At 43.0% G+C, this 24354-nt stretch overlaps 1 protein-coding gene and 1 long non-coding RNA gene across 6 annotated transcripts in view; one reads left to right on the forward strand and one right to left on the reverse strand.

Moving 5' to 3' along the window:
- Nucleotides 1–24354, reverse strand: part of LOC310759904 — a 109414-nt gene that overhangs the window by 66473 nt on the left and 18587 nt on the right. The gene's annotated exons all lie outside the window — the stretch shown is intronic.
- Nucleotides 1108–23960, forward strand: ATP6V1C2 (ATPase H+ transporting V1 subunit C2). Of its 5 annotated transcripts, XM_083607367.1 has the most exons (15): nucleotides 1140–1743; nucleotides 3357–3495; nucleotides 3635–3807; nucleotides 5318–5385; nucleotides 8867–8952; nucleotides 10929–10958; nucleotides 14101–14195; nucleotides 14829–14920; nucleotides 16003–16101; nucleotides 17261–17329; nucleotides 18723–18815; nucleotides 20226–20319; nucleotides 21640–21737; nucleotides 22575–22704; nucleotides 22897–23960. In XM_083607367.1, the coding sequence occupies exons 3-15, from the start codon at nucleotides 3679–3681 to the stop codon at nucleotides 22990–22992; spliced, it is 1179 nt and encodes a 392-aa protein (XP_083463493.1). In that variant the 5' UTR covers nucleotides 1140–1743; nucleotides 3357–3495; nucleotides 3635–3678; the 3' UTR covers nucleotides 22993–23960. The 5 variants fall into 5 exon arrangements, with proteins under 5 accessions (XP_083463494.1, XP_083463493.1, XP_083463491.1 ...); XM_083607365.1 differs by lacking the exon at nucleotides 3357–3495 and having other exon boundaries at nucleotides 1141–1743; XM_083607369.1 differs by lacking the exon at nucleotides 10929–10958 and having other exon boundaries at nucleotides 1145–1743.

Here is a 24354-nt window from a genome sequence, read left to right on the forward strand (position 1 = left end):
AAGGTGTCCGGTTGTGCTGCTGCAGATGCACCATTGCATTTTTTCTCTCTGCGCTCCTCCCAGCGGTCATTCCTTCTTTGGTCACTTGTGGTCACAGCCTGACTGTCTGTCTGTCTCCAAGCGTTGCAGTCGTCTGCAAGGGATTCCCACATGCGGAGGTCAATGTTGCCAGCCTTCATGTCTCGTTTGCAGACTTCTTTGTAATGCAGAGTTGGTCTGCCAATGGGCCTAGTGCCTGAAGCCAGCTCCACGTAGAGCACGTCCTTGGGGATCCGGCCATCTTCCATTCTGTGGACATGACCAAGCCAGTGCAGATGTCGCTGAGACAGGATGCAAACGTGTTGGGAAAGTGGGCTTGGGAGAGCACATCTTTGTTTGAGACTCTGTCCTGCCATGTGATGCCCAAAAACACGGCACACATAGAAGGCATTGAGGCGTCAATAAATAAATATTGTGTTGTGTCAAGTGCACTAGGCGTTTGGGGGTCCTTCCTGTGTGGAGCCCAAAATGCATCCCTGTAAATAGCCATGTACAGTGGTACCTCGGGTTACATACGCTTCAGGTTACAGACTCTGCTAACCTAGAAATAGTACCTCAGGTTAAGAACTTTGCTTCAGGATGAGAACAGAAATTGTGCAGCGGCGGCACAGTGGCAGCAGTGGGAGGCCCCATTAGCGAAAGTGGTGCTTCAGGTTAAGAACAGTTTCAGGTTAAGAACGGACCTCCGGAACGAATTAAGTACTTAACCCAAGGTACCACTGTATAGCTAACCACACTTCCATACGTGGTATTAAGTTCAGGGAAGGTTTTTAGTGTGTGATGTCCTATTGTGCTTTTACTATTTTTTGTTGAGAGCCCCCAGAGTGGTTGGGGCAACCCAGTCAGATGGGTGGCATATAAATAATAATTTGTTGTTGTCGTCATCATTAGAGTCACCCACAGTTTTGCTTCCTTGAATAAGTTTGCACACCTTCCACATTTGTGTGTGCCCACCACACACCTGAAACCTGACGATGGGACAGTTGGGGGGGTAGAGTTAACCCGTGGCAAATGCCCCTTAAATTGATACGCCAGTTAGGGGGATGGGGAGGCGGGAAAGCTGCGGAAGGGGGCGGGGCGTCCAGGTAGCACCTCCTGGGTGCAAAATAATCCCCGAGGCTGCTCAAGACATGCAGAGCTCGGAGCAGAAAGGAGCCCCGCCGGCGACTATTGCACGCGAGGAGGTGGAGGAGAAGGCGCCTCCGAGCTCCGCCCGCTGCGGGGGGCTCAGCGGGCCGGCCGTTGGCAGGGAAGGGGAGCCGCCAGCCCGTGCAAATACCCGAAGGTCTTCTTCGGTGGCTAAGGCAGCAGAAAACTTTATCCGCGGCTCTTCGCCGCCGCCGCCGCCGCCGCCGCCCTTTAAGGTGGTTTGGACGCCTTTGCGCAAAAGCCTCTGCGTTTCGCTCGGCTGAAGAATCCTATTGGGAAAAGGCTCCGGTGGGCTCAGCTTTGGGGGCGAGCCGTCGTGGGTGGACTCCCCCCCCCCTGCACCTCCGTCTGTTAAGTTAAAACAAAATATTCGTGTTTAAGATAGCTGCTTAATGAGAATAGAATGCTCTAATTATCGGACGTTGGGCGCTTGTGTGTGGCTTTGGTGGTTCTCTGGCTCTTTTCCTGAAAACAGCCGAGGTGGTGATGATGGGAGACAAATTGAGCTCCAGCCTTTCCGAGTTTGAAGAGCCACAATGAAAAGCGAAATGTAATGTAAGTTGCAGCTGATGAAACGGTAGCCAACAATCCATGTAAAAAGTTATTAGGTAGGGTCTTAAGGTTTGGAGGGGAGGGTGGGGTTCACAGAGCTCCTAAAAGGTGAAGTTGAGTTCATAATGCCAAACTGGAGATGAAAAGGGTCAAGGTTTAATAATAATAATAATAAATAAATAAATAAATTATTGTTTTTATTATTATTTATAGCCCGCCCATCTGGCTAGGTTTCCCCAGTCACTCGTGGGACACTTCCAGCAGAATATAAAAAACTTAGGTAACATATGTTTAGGTAACAAAATGCAAAATCCAAAGGCTATACAAGGGTGTCCTTTGTGATTGGGGGAGGGGGTTCAGAACAGGAATCCTTACTAGGATAAATTGAATATTGAATTGTTGAAAGCAACACTTTTTAAAAAGTATTTGTAGTACGTAGTAGGTTTATGTCCATTAAAATTAAGTCATTTCCCCCTCCTTTTTAGTGCCTTTGATATGTATTCCTAGAGCAGAAGCTAATTTATCTGATAATGTAATACTTGGTGTGTCAAACGAGTAAGTTGGCTACAGGTGTGTTCCTGATGAAAAACCACCTGTTCCTGATGTTGTGCTCTTGATGAATGAGCTAAAACCTGATGGAAGGAGCAAACTCTCTGCTCTGTCCTTCCTAATGGTACTTTAGTGATGTTGTGTGCATGTAGTTAGCTTGATTTTGCTTCAGTTAACAAAAACAGGTTTAGAAATGAGTGCTGGGCAAGCCCACTTGGTGACAAGCATCATTTATTATTTGCCTGCCATTTATCCCGAACTTTTAAAGATTGAATTCATTTTTATTCTTGGCTGACTTGGGCACTTCTAGTGAAAAGATGAGATAGAAATGCTGCTAATAAAAATACGTTGTTTGATTACACACCTGCCCTGTGAGATGGGTTGCGATCATACCTGTTTTGCAGTTTGGGCAAGTAGGCAGCAGGGCTTCTGATCCAGAATTAGGGATACAGGTATGTAAGCCTTACTTGCACACAAGGAGACTGAGGCAAGAGCATACTATTTTTCATTTTTACTGTACTGTTTTATTGTGTTTCATTTTTCATTCTTATTGTATTATTGAGAAGTTTGCCACTGAGTTCTAAATCTGGGACAGAAGAAGAGTGGGCTCATTTAGTTTTTAATTACTAAATAGACCCCCCTTTAAGATATCTGTTGGTTACATCTTGTACATTATTTTGCTCACTTTTTTGCCATTTTCAGTTTCCAGTGCCTAACCTTCACTAACCTCTTGCCTGAGATGAACAGTAATAGAATGTCAGTGACCTAGCAGTAGGTATCTTTTTTCCCAAGAGTAAAGATTGGCTTACACTTACATTTTCTCACAGTGAAGTTTTAAATGTCCTAAAATATTATTTGTATTTTAACTTGAAGAAAAGTCTAAAAGGTTTTCCAATCTTCAGTGCCATTTTGAGAAGGTTTCCCCCCTTTTTCTTACTCTGATCAAAACCCTTTAGCTTGCAGTCCATGATAGGTTTATTTTAGAATAGTTGTACAGTACTCCAATCAGTGCGACAGGACTTAGAATTTGGTTTTATTACTTTTGCAAATGTTGTGGATTGCTTCAGGCGTCGGTGACCTTGTGACTGCAGACTCCTCCCCATGGACCAGATGAAACAACCCAGAGCAGGAAAAAAAGGAACCACTGTACTGCCCTATGATAACATTCAGGGAAAGGTCACATTTAGTCAAGATCTGGATTGAAAGGTGACTAGGCAGAAATACTAATCGTCTTGCTGCTTTTGAAAAACTTACTCTACATCGAAGATAATTTCCTCTGACCTGATCTATTGTGGGGCTTTTTTGCTCCAGGGTGATTTTCTTTTTCTTTTTCTGGTTACCTTAGTTTTTGGCTACAGTGATTTAAGAGTGAAGGGAACTGCTTGCACCATGTCAGAATTCTGGTTAATTTCGGCACCTGGAGATAAGGCAAACCTAATAGCCTGGGACAGGATGAACACAGTGACTGCCAAAGCCAACCTGTCCTGCAACAGCAAGTTCATCATCCCTGACCTCAAGGTAAAGATGGGAGAATGGGGGGGGGGGGGAGACTCAGAACAACAACATGAAGAAAGGGGCAGGGATGGGGCAGATTTTTCTTCTTTCGTGACATGGCTCTGTGCTGCAATATTAAAAATGACTATAAAGGGTCAAGCAAAGATTATATACTTTGTTTTTGAGGTGTCTTGAGATCAGGAATGAAAGTGGGAAGCCATTTTTGTAAAAGCTAATCAATGGATTAATTCTTCATGGGGGGGGGGGGAGATTTTAAACTTTCCATCAGAACTGTCATCTCCGGGAAGGCTTGAAAGCCTTTTTGTAAATAATAAAGTTTATGGGCAACTTTTGACTGGTCAAAGCCCTGAGATGAGCAATGTGCAGCCCTCATATATGCTTGCAAAACTGACTTCCATGAGGGTTTACTCCCAGGTAAGTGTTGCAGCACAAACACTTGCATAACAGTAAATGCCACCAAACTCAGTTGAACTTACTTCCAGTAAGATTGGTTTGCAAAAGGTTTCTATACATGTTGAGATTAAGTCCCATTTAATTCAATGGGAGGCTTCTTCTAAGTTAAGCTTGTTAGCTTTTGTTACATTAATATAGCTGAAGCCAGTTTGAATCTCCTGAATGTTTGAGCTCAACTATTTGCTCTTTTAGAAAGAGGATTGCCTAATTTGCAGAAGTATTCAAATATCTATTGGTGGTTAAAATTGGCTATGTTCCTGACAGAGAAGTCTGATCTCACCATTCAATATGAGCTATGACCTTGCTGTCTAGATGGTCTCAAATTCATGTGTGGATTTTTCTGTCAATTGGCAAGCTGCTTTCGTTTGATGAGCATTCATCGATTTTCACTTTCCTTGCAGACATAGACATATTAGAAGGCTATAATGTAAGCATGCAACTATTACAGAAATGCTTGTTCATATCTTAAAAACAGCTGTTCTGTTTGTAACAGGTATTTTTAATATAAAAAAGAATAGAAATCATCAATTTAATTGAAAGAATTGCTCCCCCACAAGTAAGGATCATTCATCTCTAAGGATGAGAATTCTGACTATAATGCTATACATACTCTCTCACCTTGAAGCAAGTCCCATTGAATTTAGTGGGACTTTCTTCTGAGTAGATATGTATAAGACTTGGCAGTAAAGTCAGTGGCAAAACTTGTACTGACTTTAGTGGCTCAGGGAGACAGTGTTTTACATGATGAGCAAGAAGGTTTTAAGGAACTTAAAAACTGGGAAGAATTCCACTGTGGCTTTTGATCATGAGACTACAGCATAGAATCTTTTCCTGACTTAGAACAGGCTTTTAAAAACTTCTTTAAAAGTAGGTTTTGAACCATTGCAACCGTTTTCCACTGGAGGAAAACGTTCCCTTGAATTTCCCATGAATATACTTATTTGATAGCAAGAAGTTCTCATTTGCTAAAGGAAGGTCACTTTGAAAAATTAAATGTCTGGTAAAATATGCCCTGCGGCTGGCTAGCTTAAGCTTAATGTGTTTGTACTCCCTTCTCCAGGTGGGGACCCTGGATGCTCTCGTTGGCCTCTCAGATGAGTTGGGGAAACTTGATAGCTTTGCTGAAAGGTAAAATAGAACTTATTTACTACACACAAAGAGCAAATAGGTGTTGTTTTTACAAGACACAGTGTTCCTGTGTCAACCTAACACAGGCATCTTTAACCTTAGCCTTAGGATTCAGCCAGGGTGAGTAGGTGTGACTTTATTTTCTTTAGAAAAGGATTACCCCTAAATAAGGCTTCGTCCAACAGTTATACAGGAAATGTCAGGGATTAGTGCAGGTGGTGGACTTCACATTGGGAGTAGGTAGGCAAATCCCTGTGAAACTTGGTACTTTCCCTCCTATATTCTGTGTTCTTTGCAGTGGCATGGAACTGGGACACTTCTGCACAGGCTGGTTCTGGGCAAGGAAGCAGCATTTTCCAGCCACATGGGCAGGGAAACCCAGCCAGATGGGTGGGGTATAAATAATAAAGTTGTTGTTGTTGCATTTTGCAATATAAACAGCCCAGTGGTTACAGCAATAATCCTCTTCTTCTTTCACCTCCTATTTCGTTTAAAGACGGTATCCACTGGCAGGTCTTACCTCCCAGAAAATGTCCTCACATTCAGACTCTACAGGTCTGTAGGGCTGCCACTTCTTGTCGGGCCCTGAGGGGTGGAAATATTTTGTCAACCCAGAACCACAGTAGCATGAACGGGTGTCTTCTACTTTGGCAACAGCCAGTTGCCTAATTCAGTTAGCCAGAACTAAAGCACAGCACTGAGCTGGAGGCGGGTAATGTGGCTTGAGTAGGCCTGAGACGGATTGGTGTATTCCAGATACCAAGGTTGGCTTTGCCAGTGAGCAGCCACTAGCCAAATCCAGTTCTTTGGCAGTGTATGTGTGCTGCCTGACCCCTTTCCTGTTTCCAGTTGAAAAGTGTGAAAGGAGGAGTCAAGTAAGCAGGATGAATGAATGAATGGAAAACCCTGACTCTACTTGCTTGCTCCTTTGTGCGTCACCGTTTCCCTTCCCTCTTCTCTCCTTGTTAGCCTATTTAGTGGAAAGTATACTATAGCCTGCCATTTTTCTCCAGGCTTTCAGGCTATCCTGAAGAAGTAATGGAGCATTCGGAGCCTGTTGCTAGGCAACGAGCCCCGATTCTCCCCCCCCCCCCGAGAGGAAGGAAAGCCTCCACACTAGAGAGTGAAGAAAAGAGGTTTGGGTGTGGTCATGGAGCCTTGAGGAGCCACAAAGAAAGAAAATTGAGACACCTTACCCACAGCTGCTACCTTCTCATTGTGGCTCTGTAGCAAAACTATTTTCTGACTGGGATCCTAATACTGTTAGGTGCTAAATTTGGATTACAAATCAACGACATTTAGATGCCTTTTTGAAGGCAATTATTCCAGCAGGTCTTTGGCCTGCTTGCCTTATGATTTTATCATCTTCCCATGATGGCAGTTGATCTGAAGCTATGCAAACGAGCCAGGCCAGGTATTTACATTTTTGCTCCGCTGAAACACCCTGCTGGCAGAGCTGTTATTGGATCAACACACCGAGAGAAGTGCAAGTAAACCTAGCTAGGCAGCAGAAACCTGTCAGCACTGCTTCTGGCCAGGATAGCAGAGAAGGGGCAAGAGTTTTCAGGGTCTATTGTTTCCATGTACTTTTATTACTTATTTACACAGGGAGACTGGGTAATTTTCCATGTCACTATAAAGCAGCATTTGGCATTCAGATGCCTTTCTGCCTGGTCATTCTTGATTTGTTTCCTTATCAAGTGGCACGTTCCTTTTGCAAACCCATTTTAAAAATTGCTGGGGAAAGATGTCGGCGAAAGCCAAGGGTTATGGGACAACTGGCAATCAACATAAATCTTCAGAAGGAAGGCTAAAATGAACTCTTGACCTTGGGGTTCCATTTATTTATCGGAGTCCCATTTATTTATTACATTCTGCCTTTCATTCAGAGATCTCGGTATATTTTATTCTAGCTTCAAAATGACCTTTCTGAGGGATACTGATTGGCTCAAAGTCTTGTTTTGCCCATTGTAAAAACAAAAACATGATAACTAAGGCTGGCAAGAAGATTTGGTCTTGTGCACTTCTGGGATTTTTCTTTTCTTTTCAAACAAGATGTTCATGCACAGGTACAGAAATACCTGTGGTCTTGACCAGAACAGAAAAAAGTACTAGAGGATAGGGGAGGCATAGCCAGGATTTAAGTTTTTACAGGGGCAGGACTTTTGTGGGGGGGGGGAGGACTGACCTATCTGTGACTTGATTGGTCAGTTAAATATTTTTATTTATTTACTTGATTGGGGGGGGGGAGCTGCCTCCTCAGCCCTGGCTAGGCCCATGGCTGAGGGACGGACAAATACAGCTCAGGTGATGATGTCGGGGGCTGGACTGAGGCAGAATGATGGGGGCCATCCCCCTCTTCTCCTGAACCTTTCCTAGAACAGGAGGACAGTATAGATTTAGAACAGGGGTTTGTAGAAGGGCATAGTTCAGAGGCTGCAGTGGGGAGAAGCTGGGAAATATTGGGAGAGGAACAGCAGGAAGAAGCACCAGGGAAGAGACAGCGGACAGACTCAGTGTCTTTGGAAAGCATGCCTGACACCCCCCCCCCCCAGGACCAGGCGAGCATTGAGGGTAGTAGAACAGAAAGCTCAGAGGCAGAAAGCTCAGATTAGCCAACACAGGGGTGACGTAGAATAGTAGAGACCTAGCGGGGTGGGACTTGGAGCAACGCCATTATCTAGGAGAGATTGCAATCCTACATCTCTCTCTGTGAATATGGAATAAATTACTTGATAAGAACTTTTATTGTTTATCTGCTTCTTGGCCGCCACTGTGGGAGGGATCGGATTCTCCGAAGCCTGAGAGGTACAATCTGTCACACTGCACCCACTGGCGTGGATGGCAAGTAGTGAATATTCACAGGAACAGGAACAGGAATGTGTGGAAGCCAACATGCCAAACAGCAGAGAAAAATCAAAATCTTTACGACCTGTTTGCAGTATAAGGTGCCACCTAGGACCTCTGATAGAGCACAGGTTACAAATACAGTGGTACCTCTGGTTACGTACTTAATTCATTCCAGAGATCCGTTCTTAACCTGAAACTGTTCTTAACCTGAAGCACCACTTTAGCTAATGGGGCCTCCCGCAGCTGCCGCACCACCAGAGTACGATTTCTGTTCTCATCCTAAAGCAAAGTTCTTAACCCAAGGTACTGTTTCTGGGTTAGAGGAGTCTGTTACCTGAAGTGTATGTAACCCGAGGTACCACTGTAACTCAAACTCCAGCCCCAGCTGTGCTTTCCTTATCATGATCCTGCACTGAAGGGACAAGTCAGGCCTTGTATAGTTCTGTGTGCAACTCTACCTACTATGAAAAGGAGCTGAAGAATTGGCTACTTGGAGCCATCTGAGGATATGGACCTGGTGACTGTAAAAACATTCGCTTTGAGCATCCTGCTGTAAGTTTTTTTAAAATAATGTATGATTTTTGTTATAACTTACTTGACTTATCTTAAAGGCTTCTCTCCTTGCCTTTAGTGTAATAAAGAAAATTGCCCAGTATATTGGAGAGGTTATGGAAGACTCAAAAGACAAAGTTCAGGAAAACCTGTTGGCAAATGGAGGTAGGTCCTGCAAAGTATATAGATGTGGGGGTTTTTGTTTAATTGCTGCCGGTTTTCATCCAGTTTCCAATGGGAAAAGCTGGACTTAATACATCCATATGCTTACGAGTTGGGTTGCTACTCCAGTTTTAGAAAAGAACCCTTTCAGATAGTCAGCAGCCTCTGTTTCTGCCGGCATCAGGGAACATCATTTTTGCTCTTTGGTGAGATGTAGGTGGCGTGGTTTGGTTTTCTTCCTCCTCTGGTTGCTTGACAAAGGGATCTTGTGACTATTCCATCATGAGTTCAGATTTTCAGAGGTGGCTATTACTCACTTCCTCCCATCATCTACTTCTCACTAATGGCATGGAGAAATATGCCATAATCACTCTGCATCAGAAGTGGGGGGAAACCTCTAATCCACAGGCCAGCCAAGGCCTACCACTGGTCCCATTTTGGTCCATGAGGCCATTTTCTCTCTCAGAATCACAGCCACTCATCAATCAGCTGACATCACACTGATGGGTGGGTGACATGAGCTGTTGGCCCGTGGGCTCATTTCTGTGCTGGCTGTACATGCCAGTGCCCTGCAGGGAAAGGGGCACATGCAGCCAGTGCAGCAGGATTTAACCCACAGCTCACGAGTTCAGGGTTAAATCCTGCTCAGTTTGACAGAATCCGTTGCTAATCCCATCAGAAAGGGGTTTGGGTTGAATGTTTTTATCCCCACTTCAGAACTTTGAAGTGACAGATCACCTGACATAATTGCGCTGTCAGGTGATTGCCCACTCTTCAGATTTGGCCAATGAGGCCAGTCCTGGGAAGGATCTGGTCTATGTAGCCCAGTAGAGCAGGGGTGGGGAACCGATGTGCTTTTATTGGTCTGTGTTATATTAGATTACATCTGGCAACCGGCAGCATTTGAGGCTTGATGAGGAAAATCGGCCTGGGTGTGCAATAAACCCCGAAGATGCAGTATTGAGAGCCATGCAATCAGGTAGAAGATCTGCAAGACTCATAACAGGAAGTTAATTGCATCTTATGCGACTTTGGTTGGTGCTTGTGAGCAGAAGCCTTCAATGCCTAATCTATTCAGTTTCCATTTTCCCCCGCTTAAAACATTAAAAGGTGCTAAGAAAAAAAAGGAAACAGGGTTGAATTATCTAGGCTTAATAATGCTTAAAGCAGACCTACTAAAATAGTGGTGACTAACTTTAGTCGCATTCAGCGTCATTTTTATAGAAAAAGAGGCACCGGAACTCACTGTGAACACCTCCCCCTTAGAATGGCAATGGTGCCCAACTGAGAGGTGCCGGAACTGAGTTTTGGCTGAAAAAGAAGCCCTGGTTGCATTGGTTTTAATAGATCTACTCTCAGCACGATGGGAATTGAGATCCAAGCCAAGATCTTTAGTCTGTTAATAGACAAAAATGATGGATGGAGCAACCAGATGTGTCTTCTGTAGCTTCCTCCCCCCACCGGCTAACCAGTTATTTGGTGGGAATAGGAGAAGTACCAATTCCAAAACACTTTCCCCCACCCCAAACAAAAGCTGTTTCTAGGGATCAGGACTGGTGTTGGCACCTGGCATTCTTGGTCATACTGCTGTCTTGTCCCCCCTTAATTCCCCCCCCCATGGCCTGGCACCCTAAAACAGACTAGATGGTTGGATCAAAAGCACCTTTTAATTTTCCTTGACGACCCTGACCTAACACCCACTTGCCTTCCCACATCACAGTAGGGGAAATTAAGAGAGTGACTAGACCTGGTTGCCCGGTTTTGCTTATAGCATGACTACCATAACCAGGTGAGCCTGCCAGGGACCAGTTTGTTCAGGGCCAGCTGAGACCTAGAGTCGCCCCCAGGTGGGATTTCAGCTTTTAAAGACTAGAACATAATCCCACTCTTTTGACATCCATCTTGTTGCATGCAATAGACTTAATTTTAAATCTAACCTGTCTTTTTCACGTTTAATAATCACAATTACTATATTTCAGGAGCGAAGGCTAAACTGCAATTACTAAAGAGTATGTTGAGCATGGGTGATTGTTGTGTTCTTGCAAGCATGCGCTGGTGTGTTTAATGAAAGAGTTGCCTCCACATCTGGTTGTAGGGGTACAGTGATCAGGTTACGATGGATTTCTCTAGTAACAACCTCGTAGCTCGATCACCATCTCCCTATGACTCAGATAACAGCAGGTTTGACAACCTCCCCTTTCTTTTCACACTTTTCCTGGATATATTTTTCTTTCTTTCCTTCTAACCACTCGCTGCATGTAAAACAAGAGAATGTAGGGACTATTGGATTGTGTGAAAACTTCCTATGCATGTCTATTTTCAGGGGCGTTGTTAGGGTGGGGCCCGAGCCCCAGGACCTGGATCTTCTAGCCCATTAGTCTTCAACTTCTGCAAATCTGGGACCCGCCTTTTACTTAAATAATACGTTTCAGGGAACCCCCTCCCAACTTTTTAACCATCTATTTGTATGGTGGCAGTGACGCTGTTGGGACCCACCTTAGAACACGCCACAACCTGGTAGTGGATCCCAACTCACCAGCTGAAGACCCAATTCCTAGCCTTTCCTGTTCCTGTCCCCACCCCCTTGCTTCGCTTACAAAGTGGGTGTGATGCAAAGCACGGGGCAAATGAGACTCTAGCTGCCCCCCATCTTAATTGCCCCAGAGGCAAATTAAGCATTGTCAGAAAGAGTCAGAGTTGGGTTTCCTGCCCCACCTGGAAGTGGGATAAATTTGCATTGCTGCATGAAAATTAGCATATGCAAATTTATGCCATAGGCCAAGTCTTTTAGATTCCTAGCAACGCCTCTGTTTGTACTCGTTGGTCCTGGCTTAAGACTTCAAATGTTTATCCTCCCATGACTATTTTGTCTTAGCCCGATTTTTTCCGCTCAGTAGACTAGTTTATTAGGCAGTCACCACTAACTGGGGGCCAAACTAGGCATGGCAGTGGCTGCAAGAAATGGCTGTGGGGTGTGTGTGTGCGTGCACACACCTTATCCCCGTCCTGGGTAGCATACAGAGTAGATGTCACAAAATCTTGTGTCTTTTCCTTTTATTGGCTACCATTGGCCCAGGGCAGGCAATGTGGGCCATTGTCATGTGACCTGGGGTAAGTTCAACTTGGTATTACAAGGGGAAGAGAAATTAAATGCGCAGCTGTTGTTTTTGATGGCAGCTACACATTTAACATCATGCCTAGTTTGGCCCTGCATTTGTGGCAATAAAATCCAGATAGGAGTTTACTTGGTAGGAGTTTTGCTGTTGACTTTAAAGGGCTATACCACAACTTTGCTCTCAGGGTGTGAGTCCAGGTTCTTTCCACCACTGAATTGCCTCTTGTAGTGCTCGCTTCGGCAGCACATATACTAAAATTGGAATTGCCTCTTGTATTCTTTTTGCATTTTTAAAAAAAATCTCCCCTGTGCATCAAATTCATTCCTTGCCTGCAAAAATGGCCAAGGTTGTGTGCTATATTATAGGTGCCAGCCAATCAGCACCGTGCAGGGTGAGCATCTCTGGTGAGCATCGTGAGTGCACTTACAGAGCCTAACAAACCCTACTTCTTTTGTATGGGCTGCTACATGTTCTCTTATGCTTGTATTGGCCGTCTCATATATACTTTATGGAACTGTGATAAAGATGGCACCTGCTGACTCCAGGACATTTCTGTGTGCATGCTATACTTTCCATACCCATGAAACCTAAGACTGTAAGGTGACTCTTTCGAAGACGAGAGAAACTCTAGGGAAGGAAATTCAGATACTCCGAAGGGAACAAGTTTCATGTCATGAAAGAGGAAGCTCCTGAAAAGTGCCGGCTCTGACTGTTACAAAGAAACGGCATTCTCATGGCAGAAGCACAGCCAAAAAAGTAGACTTCCGTTAAAGATGTGCTTTTTAAAAACATCCTCTCCTAAGATCAGCAGGCTTTATATCAGTTTTGCATTACTTCATTAAGGTGCAAATTTTAGTAAACATGCAAGCCACGCTCAGCATCAGTGCAGGATATCTAGTTTAAAGTCTGACCCACATTCATGTTGAGTTGGGTGTATGGGACGGGGGCAGGGAAGATGAGGAGAGTATTACTGGTAGGCATTCAAGCGAGTCAGATTAAAATAAAAAAGCTGAACAGCAATGGACTATTCCCCATCCCCAAGCACTAAGCATAAGTCACAACCAATAGGTGACCATTGGAAGTTTTTCACATCAGAGCCCCATCACATGCCCATTTTTTTCCAGATGCAGTCTAGATTGTTTTTGGGCGAAGGCTGAACATTTTGACAGCAAACAGGAGTGTAAAAAAAGCAGTAAAAATAAAGCATCGGAGAGGTTTCCCATCACACATTATTAGTGCAGTTAGATGATCAAAACCTGCTTTCCAGTGTACTCTCCCCTGTCAAAAAAACCCACAATTGCACGAAAAATAGAAAATTGATTGACAGATTATGTTTCGAGGACTTAATCTCAAAGCAAAGTTTCAAAGGATTAATGAACAAAGGAGTTGTTATATTTTGCTGGGGGGAGGGGAAACACCCCTCAATATCCACATATTTTACTTTTCAAACCAAGTAAGGTTTGAAACAAAAGACCATTCACACACTTGTCAATTGCCTGAATGGTGGTCACATTTATTTTGGCCCGTAGGCAAGTCTCTTTCGGGAGGGAGTTCCAGAACTCTAGGTGCCACAACTGAAAAGTCCCTACTTCAAGCCTTTGCTGATGGTACCCATTTAGGGTACAATCCATGCCATCACAAGGTCAGCAGCAAAACTCCTATAAAGTTAAGGTTTAAAGACTTAAGTTCCCTTGGATTGGAAACCATCTGTGATGAGAACACTGCCTTTAGCAGCTGAGGCAGGTGTTACAGGACACTTATTCGGAGCGTTGCTTTTTTAATTCATGCAGAACTTTTATTTGAATAGCTAATCTACACACCGTGTCTGAAAATGATCAAGTGAGTTGAAGATGGATTTTGAAACCATCCACTTTTATATGGTGCCTTGAAAATATGGAAATGATAGCAAAAGCCAGGTGCCAGATGGAAACTGTTAATATTAGATCAGCCCCTGAATGGAGAACAATGCATCCTGGTGGTGGTTCTTCTTCTTCTTCTTCTTCTCAACTCATTGGAGTTACTCATATCTTTTCAGTTGACTTGATCAGTTATCTGACGAGGTTTGAGTGGGACATGGCTAAGTATCCTATAAAACAGCCACTGAAGAACATTTCAGAAGCATTAGCAAAGGTAATATGATCTCTTTTGGAAGAGCACCCTCACAAAAGCTAGTTTTCAGGACTTACAATAGATATGATTATTTTCTTATTGGAAGCGGTGAGAGTTTTGTGGATTATTTCTGCAGAAACAAATCTGGGCAACATATACCGGTATATATATATGGGCTATGAATTTGATATTAAAGCAGGCTATCATACTATATACAGCACAAAATCCAAAGCAATGGCTTTTTCACACGGGCAAATTGCAGGAATCAAATAATCTTTCCCCTGCATATGTTTTCTTCCTGAGAGAGGGATACTTCCTTCTTAAGACATACATTTGGACCTAAGAAATCTCATAAAATCATGAGTATGCTTTGGGTCTAGGTGGTAAACAAAGAGCTGTTTTATTCTGTCATTTGTAAAATTAATAATTATCTGCTCCATAAAGTTTTGAGAATGACTGAAATACTGTTTGAAACACACTTGCCAAGGTGCTGTGTGTGCTGAAAGCTTGATGGTGGAATCTAGCCATATTGGTGAATTTAGCAATAAAATCCACATTTTGTTGTAGTATTTTGCATTTGTGATATGTAAAACTGTTAACATATGCAGAGTCAGTTTTGCTCAGTTGGATTTCTCCCCCTCCTTTTATATTTAGCAAATTACACAAATAGAAACAGACATGAAAAACCGAGCAGCTGTGTACAACAACATCAAAGGAAACCTTCAGAATCTGGAAAGGAAAACTGTGTATGTATAGCATTTACATATATATACTTATGCATATGTATAGTGTGTGTGTGCGTGTGTGTGTATGCATGCATGCATGCGTGCACTGCATCTAAATATATACTGGGCAATATTTACTTGCCATGATGATGCCCCAACATGTCAGTGGTTTTAGCTGTACTAGAACATAGCCTTACAGACAGGTGTGGCTCTGACAGTGGATGTGGAGATCACACAGGGTCCCCAGACGTTTAACAGTCTATTGATCCCTGTGTCGCCACTGTGCTCGCTTCCCCGCTGCTACCAACCAGTTACTCTCTGGTAAAACACTGAGTCCAGACAGTTGTTAAAAGTGAACCAAAAAAACCCCGTTTATTTTACAAACATTAACAAGTTTATGGTTTCTCCGATAATATTCCTGTCAGTACCTTAACTTTAATTTCTTTACTGGCATATACCTTCCTAATACCTTCTGACTGATTATCTCAACTGTTTGACTGACTCAACAAATTCTCTCACTCTCTCAACCCAGACTAGCCCAACCCACAGACTTGACTTACCTGTCTCTTCTAACTCCAGACTGTCTTCTCAACCACCCTAACTCTCTCTCCAAAAAAACCTCTTGCTTAAACCTTATACACAGTTAACTCTGCCCCCTGGGTTCCCATTGGTTAGTCATTTTACAATTAGTTAACCCTTTCCTTGTGAACCCAGTATGATGTCACACACCTAGGAGGGCAAACGCCACAGTGGGAAAGCAGGATACAAATTGGATAGATAATACAAAACCATCTAGATTCAGGTTAAATACATTTCAAGGAATGGTGAACAGCAAGAATAAATGCAAGCTTTGGGGAAGTTGAAGGGAGCCCAATTTTTTTCCAAACCCACAGAGCAACCATAATTTGATCTTAAGTTGTGGGGAGGCATAGGAACACAGTGTGTTCTGAAGTCAGGAAGACATTTCCTTCCCCAAAACTCAAACCGGTGGATCCTTTTCTAGTTCTGATACAACGAACACCACTGTCACTAGTAAACATTTGTAAAGAGTGAGCAGTAAATGCGCGAATCTCATCATTTTTGGCTTTTGTGTCTTCTCTTAGGGGAAATCTTTTGACACGTACGCTAACGGATATCGTGAACAAAGAAGACTTTGTGCTGAATTCAGAGTATCTCATCACTCTCCTTGTTGTAGTTCCCAAGTAAGATAAATTAAGTCCATCCGCAGCAGGCTCAGTGTCTTAACACTCAGCATGTTTATAGAGAAATTAAAGTACATACGATACTGCATTATCTCAGCAACCCCCACAAGGAAGGCCACTATGTCTGCCATCCTCATTTTGCAGATATGAAGTTGAGAGAAAGTAGAAACTAGCCACCTGGAGAGTTCATGACAAAGACATGTTTGAACCAGGATTCTATGGTTCACTGCTCAGTCTCAGAGCCACTGCCCTGAACTAATTCACGTAAGCATTTTGGATACAAAATGTGAATGCAGTGAGAGAGAGAGAGACCCTGAGCAGATGGAAACCAGGATTTGTTTGTTTCAATGTTTTAATTCTTGAAGATAAAAGGTGGTTGTAGAATTTAAACTCAAAGTAGCAAACATACAATGCTCCCACATGCATGTAAAACGGTGTTGCTAAAAAATGAGAAATAGAACTGGGTGTTGTCAGTATATCAGCCCATATTTCGAAACACCTTTACTCAACGGTTTCATGTGGGTGTTGAAAAGCGGTGGGTGATGGGTGGGCAGATATCAATTGGGAAAAGCCCATGGATGTCACAAGGTCTATTAAATCTGGTATCGCTCAGGCTAAAGGGGCACCTGTGCGAATGGAAATGCCTCATCCCCTAAGACAATAAATGTTGGGGTTTCTAACAGCTCTTCAGACCAACTCCTGTCAGCTTAGGCAGAGATACTGTTTAGGCAGTGGGGTGGACAGCACACCTGCAGAATCCCTATACATAATGATATGACCTCTGGACCCTGGAAAAGGAGACGGACTGTAGGAACCCTTTCTTCCTGCTTTTTCCTGCTTATGGCAAAAGCTGAACCTCACTATCCTGATCTTCCCTGGTTTTGGAGATGTAAGCTAGGCCAGCGTGTTCACTGGTTGCTGGTTTCCCATTCATCAGTCTTGCATGAAAGTGTTAACACTCAATGAATTCCAAGCGTGCTAACCATAAGGACCCTGTCTTGAATTTGGACCCAATATATACTACTAGGTAAGATACGTAAGGCTTAACGTTCCAATGTTGTTACTATGAGCAAGGCAGTCAGTCATACAATTTTGTACTAAAGTCACTTTTCTGTCCGTACAGATGCTACCGTATAAAATTTAATCTTTCTCCTTTCAGATCAAGCTATGTACAATGGCAAAAAACATACGAATCTCTCTCTGATATGGTGGTTCCTCGCTCTACGAAGTAAGTGAGATTTCTGGCTCATTTCTCTGGTCAGCTTTATCTTAAGCCTTCTCCTCATACCATAGATTCTGACGTATAAGATGACTTTTTAACCCCGGAAAATCCTCTAAAAAGTCAGGGGTTGTCTTATATGCCGAGTATGGGTTCGCTGGGCAGCGGCAGTGGGCGGCGGGCTCTGCGCCGGGAGGAAGCGATGCTAAGGCGGTTTTGCTGGGCGGCTTGCTCCCGGCACGGAGCGGAGCACACTCTGGTCTTGGGAGGGTTCTTCCCTGGCACAAACAAAAGAAAAATACTGAGGGGTTTGTAGATGAGTGACTGTCTTTGGATTTTCCCAGTGGGTGTGTTATTTCTTGTACGTATCCCTTTTCCTGTGGGACGCGGGTTGCGCTGTGGGTTTAACCACAGAGCCTAGGGCTTGCCGATTGGAAGGTTGGCGGTTCGAATCCCTGCGACGGGGTGAGCTCCCGTTCCTCGGTCCCTGCTCCTGCCAACCTAGCAGTTCGAAAGCACATCAAAGTGCAAGTAGATAAATAGGTACCGCTCTGGCGGGAAGGTAAACGGCGTTTCCGTGCGCTGCTCTGGTTCGCCAGAAGCGTCTTAGTCATGCTGGCCGCATGACCCAGAAGCTGTACGCCGGCTTCCTCGGCCAATAAAGCGAGATGAGTGCTGCAACTCCAGAGTCCGTCACGACTGGACCTAATGGTCAGAGGCCCCTTTACCTTTTTATCCCTTCTCCTATAGGCTCTAGGAAACCAGTCAGTAGGAGCCCCTCCCCTACTTGTTTTATTTATCCTGATTTGCTTGTGCTGTGTTTTCACACCTTCTCATTAATCAAATTAATTCACTTCTCCCACTTGGTTCAATGCATTTCTGCATCACTTTCCAAACCACAAAAGTCTGCTGGTGCTTGTTTGCTTGGTTGTTTGTTTTTTTGAAGTGGGTTTGTTGCACCAGGATGGCAGTTTTCTTTAATCCACTTTAAATGGCAAAACCTCAAGTTCTGGTATACTCGAATCGCTCTGCAAAATACACAGACTGGAGGCACCCTCAGTTCACTCGTGAAGATAAGACTGGAATTAGGTGGCAATAGGGCATTGTGCTCTCACCTCCTCCAAGGCCTTTGACAGCTGCTTGTTTTTCTCTTATTAGTGTCCCTTGCTCTAGTGATGCTTTGCTTAATGTGATACATGTCTTTTTAGTATGCTCCTGATCTCAAGAATGAAAGCTGAAATCGACATATAAATAACATAAAATGCCTGTAGTGTGCCCTAATTAAGAGCCAGCTCTGCTCATAATTAGATATTTTTGTTGTTATTGGCTCTCCTGGGTGCCGAGCGTAAAATGGCAGAATATTTTTTTCAACAAAGAAATGAACATTTTCTTTTTTGTACAGGATGATTACTGAAGATGCGGAGGGAGGACTCTTCACAGTAACACTGTTCCGAAAAGTGATTGATGACTTTAAAGCCAAAGCAAGAGAGAACAAGTACTGACCACTTTTCATTCGTAATGCCATGTCAGAATGCTTAGCCTTATTGGACAGAAGCTAGGAACATGCGTGCTTAATAATTACATGAGTCCTTCTGAATTCTTTGCTTAACTAGTTTCAAATCTGTTTAATTGCGTTTTCATACATGGTATTATTTTTATGTATGTACAAATAATGATTGGGGGTAGAGAGGAGAAAAGCCTAATGCATTCTAACCAAGTATATTTGTATTGCATAAACAGGAAGTTAGTAACAAATGTGTCTAGGCTAACACATGAAAGTGTATTAAAATGCTATAGCTCGCAATCAAGGAACATTAGGAGCTGTAGCTCTGCAAGGGCGTAAAGATGTTGATCAAATTTTTTTCAGCATTTGCACAGATTTATGGAATTCTGGAAAGGCAAGAAATCATGGAGTAAAACTGTTTCTATGTCACTTCCAAGTACGGTAGAATCAATGTGTCCTATGGCAATTTACCAGCCAAATTTTGTATGAGACTGTACAATCAGTGACTCCATTCTAAGTTCTAAGGAACCAATGGGAAAAAGATCAGTTGCACCTATCCAGGGTCTTGTTTTGTTAAAAGTACTTTTCACCCCACTCTTTTGAGCCAAAAATGGCTTCCAGAGCGTGCTACAATTAATTAGAACACATTCCCCATCTAAAAAACAGGCCACTAAAGGAAAATCACTTGGAAAGGCAGGGAGGCAGGTTGCTCCTCCTTTGGTTAGAACTAGGGTGGCCTCCACCCTTATCATGCTGTCCTTCCTGAAAGCAGGGGTCAGTTGCCTTTGGTCCCCCTGATGGCAGACTCCACTGTGTATTACATTTATTCATTTCAGTTCTATTTGCAATGCAATCCTACGTGTGCCTACTCAGAATTAAGTCTCACTGTGTTCAGTGGAGTATACTCTCTAGTGAGGTGTGTTATAGAATTGTACCTAAAGGATGCAATTAGAACCCCACGTACCTGGCTGTAATCCCCACTGAATTCAAGGCAAGTTATTTCTGAGTACACGTGGTTAGGAATTTAGTAGAGCGTGATCACTATCTCTCAACAAACCTCACAGAGCTGTTGTGAAGTTAAAGCCATGCTGAGTTTTCTGAAGGAGTCAGTTTCCCCTCTTCTGATGCATCCTTGTGGGTGTACAGACCCATTAGAGCAGAGAAAGAAATGCATGCTAATTGCAAGAGCTCCTGGAAAGCTTTTATGATAGGTCTGACGTGACTTGCCTGCTTAAGAGGACCTGCTGCGCCAACATGGCTTGGCATAGCTTTTTAATTCGTAATTTTTGACATGTTGCACAGCTTAAAAACGCAGGTAAGGCAGGGAAACAGAATGCAGAGGTTTCAATAAGACAGAGCCTTCTGAATCCCAATCTACTCTCATTTGCTTTTTGCTTCAAGGTTCATGGTGCGGGAATTTTATTACGATGAGAAAGAGCTGAAATGTGAAAAGGAAGAAATGAGGAAGTTGGCTTCTGATAAGAAGCAACAGTATGTGAGTACACGAATTAAGTTCATACCCCTGTCTTGTCTCTTAAGTATTGGTTTCTAGGTCGTAGATTAGAGCAGGACTAAGTAAGAGATACAGTGATTCAAGAGACCTTCCTATATTACCCAAGGATGACAACTCTCATGTCAATTGAATACCCTAAGGCGATGGTGGTGGTATTTTCAGTGAAACAATTGTGCAGTTAACTGGATGTCTTAGCACATTTCCCACAACTCTGAGCTGTGTTCTGGTTCCCTCCTTTTCCTTCACTAGTTCATCAGTTACTGTCTTAAGCACTGTGTGTGAAGTTGGTTCCACAAGCATCACACCTACTTGTAGGTAGTTCCGGTGAATTCACCAGTGATGGATGACACAGTTCTTCCCACCCATCATGACTCTGCTGGAGCTGGGCTAAAATTTCTTTGTTGTTGAGAAAACGCGAAATTTAGGGGAAAAAGAGAACCTATGCTACTGCTAATCCTGGGCAGAAATTTGAGAAATTTTCTCAGGAGAAATTTAGTGAATTGACTGTACCCTCTGCCCACAAATAGGCTGAATAATATTGAGAGACCATTTGTACCCAAGGTCTGACATAGGTTATTTCGTTCCCTTTGGTTGTTGCTGAAAGGCTTCCTAACATTCAAGCATAATTTAAAGCAGGAGCAAGACAGTGCCTCCATCATTATATTCAGTTGATTCAAGGCAGGCATACTTCTCCTTCCTAGAAGTGGAACAAATACCTCCAAGTGAAGCCATGCTCTTGCAACAATACAAGGAGAAGGTTGCTAGCATTCAGAAGCCATCCAATATATGTTTAGGCCTTAGGCCAGGGCAGAAAAACTTGTGGCCTTGCAGCTGTTAAGATGCCAACTCTCATGCCAGTGGACAGGAATGATGGGAGCTTCTAGTTCAACGCCTCCCCACACGTTTTAGGAAGCAAATCCATACCCCCCCCCAATCATGATAAACTAAATTCATGACAAATTGCTACCATTTAATGGTATTTCACATTCTTCCATTTTACCTGACCTAGTTATAGAACAAGAGCATTTGCAGAGACGAGAGGACTGTCCCCTATTAGGTATATCAATATATTGCATAAAGAACTACAATTTCTATGGACAGTAATGTGGTGACTCAAGCCATACAGATCCGCCCAGAGTGGCTGGGGAAACTCAGCCAGATGGGTGGGGTATAAATAATAAATTATTTTATTATTATCCCCATAGCAGAGTTTGGTGGGTGTCTTAAAAATATTACAGTGTGTACAGTGTGTCTCTAAACAAATCTAAGTACGGTGTGCCGCTTTTGTTTTTCCTCTCAAAGGGTCCACTATTACGTTGGTTAAAGGTGAACTTCAGTGAATCATTTGTGGCCTGGATTCACATAAAGGCTCTTAGAGTCTTCTCAGAATCTGTCCTCAGGTAGGTTGCACTTGAAAACTTTCTGCATTGAAACAGGTAGCACTCTTGAGACTCCACCCATAACACAAAAAGGACCACGCATACAAAACTAGAAACAGGTAGCTTGTTCCATAATCAGTAATAATATTATTATTTTTATTTATACCCTGCCCATCTGGCCGGGTTGCTCCAGCCAGTAAGAGAAATGTCAATAGAAATAGCGGAAGTAGACCAGATTTGTGGCATCTCTTTATTATTATTATTATTATTATTAAAGCCTTCAGATGCCATTGGCTGAAGCCAAGTGAAAACCAGTGGCTCTGGGGAGCCAAGACAGACTTAAGGAACAGAGAGGGAATTGAACACTCAGTCCTTTTATGGAAATATTACCGTATTTTTCGCTCTATAAGACGCACCAGACCACAAGACGCACCTAATTTTTGGAGGAGGAAAACAAGAAAAAAAATGTTCTGAATCTAGGAAGCCAGAACAGCAAGAGGGATCGCTGCGCAGTGAAATCAGCAATCCTTCTTGCTGTTCTGGCTTCTGTGATAGCTGTGCAGCCTGCATTCACTCCATAAGACGCACACACATTTCCCCTTACTTTTTAGGAGGGAAAAAGTGAGTCTTATAGAGCAAAAAATACGGTAACTCCTCGTTTTTCCCCAGGCTTTTAATTTGGAAAGGGTCCCGTCCCCCATTTATTACTGTTACACCACAACTGATAACCATAAACCCTTACTGATCTACTGGTGGATCACTGCATGATTTGCAGTTAACTACCTTCCCCCACTTTTCAAAATAGTTGTATCAAGTTATCTGCTTGACAGTTTACCACATTTCTTTCCATTTATAAAGGTATGGCCTACCAGTGAATTTCCAAGCAATGCTAATTCAGCCCAACAAGAAGTCCACAAAGAGACTGAGAGACGTCCTTAATGCAGTCTTCAAACATCTGGATGAAGTAGCAGCAGCCAGTATAATGGATGTAAGTGTCTACTGAATGAAAAGCACCATTTTTGCCTTGTGAGCAAATCACAAAAACGGGGGGTGAGGGGGTTGGACTAGATGACCCTCAGGACCTCTTCCAACTAGCAGTATAATCTTACTCTCACCTGACCCCTAATGTACCTATCTGGGCAGTTTGGCACTAGTTACATTGTTGAATCTTTCTCCCCAGACTTCTATGGACATTCCTGGCTTGCAACTAGGCAATCAAGACTACTATCCTTATGTCTACTTCAAGATTGACCTCAGTATTCTTGAGTGCAGCTAATAATTGCCTGACTTGGGAACATCATTTATCCTCTAGCATTTTAGGATTCGGTTGTTCCCGAACAATGAAGCTGATGTGGCAAGCACCTCTTCTCCAAGCTGCTTTTTTAAGAACCCAAGTTCTGAGGGGACCGTGACGATAGGCGCCTTTTTCATGCAGGAGCATTAAATAACTGTAAGCAAGTATTCATTTGTAGTTCCCAGGCTTTGCCTGCTTTTACAGATACAGTAATTTTGCCCTCTTCCATTTTGAAAGTATTAAGATTCTGGAGCCTCTTCTGATCATGTTAGAAAACATGCTTCACAAGGCAGTTGTGTTACAGTTGTATTTATTCTTCTTTTTTTGTAAATTAAAGTTCTGAACCAGGATTTTAAATAAAAATCAAGCGGTATCTGATGGTTAAGATGATAAAAGTACTCCTTAAATCTGTAACATTTGGAATCAGTCAAAGGTACAAACTCTTGCATGAAAGTTAATCAGTAGGTCAGATTCTTAATTTTGGGGATGGGTGAGCTGTTTCAATGTAGGACTTGCAATAAATAAGATACTTAATCCCTCCACTAATCTAATGTGTGGTGAAAAGGAGAAACTTGGCTGGCAATAGATTAATAAAATACAGTGCTGGAAAATCTAATCCATTTTGACAAGTTTGGTGGAAGTAGTTTCTCTGACAAGGGCGTCCCCTCTTACAAACAAGTTCAAGATTAATCCCTAAGTCGAAGTAAATTTGTAACACATACTATAGCAACCTCAAGGTAACAATTAAATCTGTACATAATTTAAGAGTGGCAATATTGACGTTAATAAACTTCTCAAAGGGTAATTGGCAGAAATGATACACAAAAGAGGTAGCTCTCTATAGAAAGGCTGTCAAGTATTTCTTACCAGGAAGTTCTGTACTTCTTGCAGAAGGAAACATTTGTTTAATACTGGAAACTAGATTCCTTTGCACAACCCCTCTGGGGGGGGGGGGGAAGCCAAACACTGTACATCAAATCAACCTGGATTACCTGGTTCTGTATCAGACAATAGGAATGCTGTATTAGGAAACCTTTTCTTCCTGTGAAATAACTGTTAAGCAGTCACTGCAGATCAGCTCCTTTTCCGTATCACCAGCATCAATGCAACATTACTCCTAGAAGATTCCAACTCCAAGTAACATCCATTAAGAGTTATGCCTGCAACAGACATTCCCCCCAGGACACCTTCAAGCAATACGGTGCTTCTGTAAACCTGTAAGGCTCCAAAAAGGTGAGATGAAACTGAAGTATCCTAAGTAAAATAGCTCCTCTGGTGCTGTTAAGCGCTTACCGCGTAATGACACCAGAAACACTGTGCTGCTTATCAGAAGATAGTGCTGCG

The sequence above is a fragment of the Podarcis filfolensis genome (assembly GCF_964270895.1).
Source record: "Podarcis filfolensis genome assembly, chromosome: 3".
Lineage (NCBI taxonomy): Eukaryota > Metazoa > Chordata > Lepidosauria > Squamata > Lacertidae > Podarcis > Podarcis filfolensis.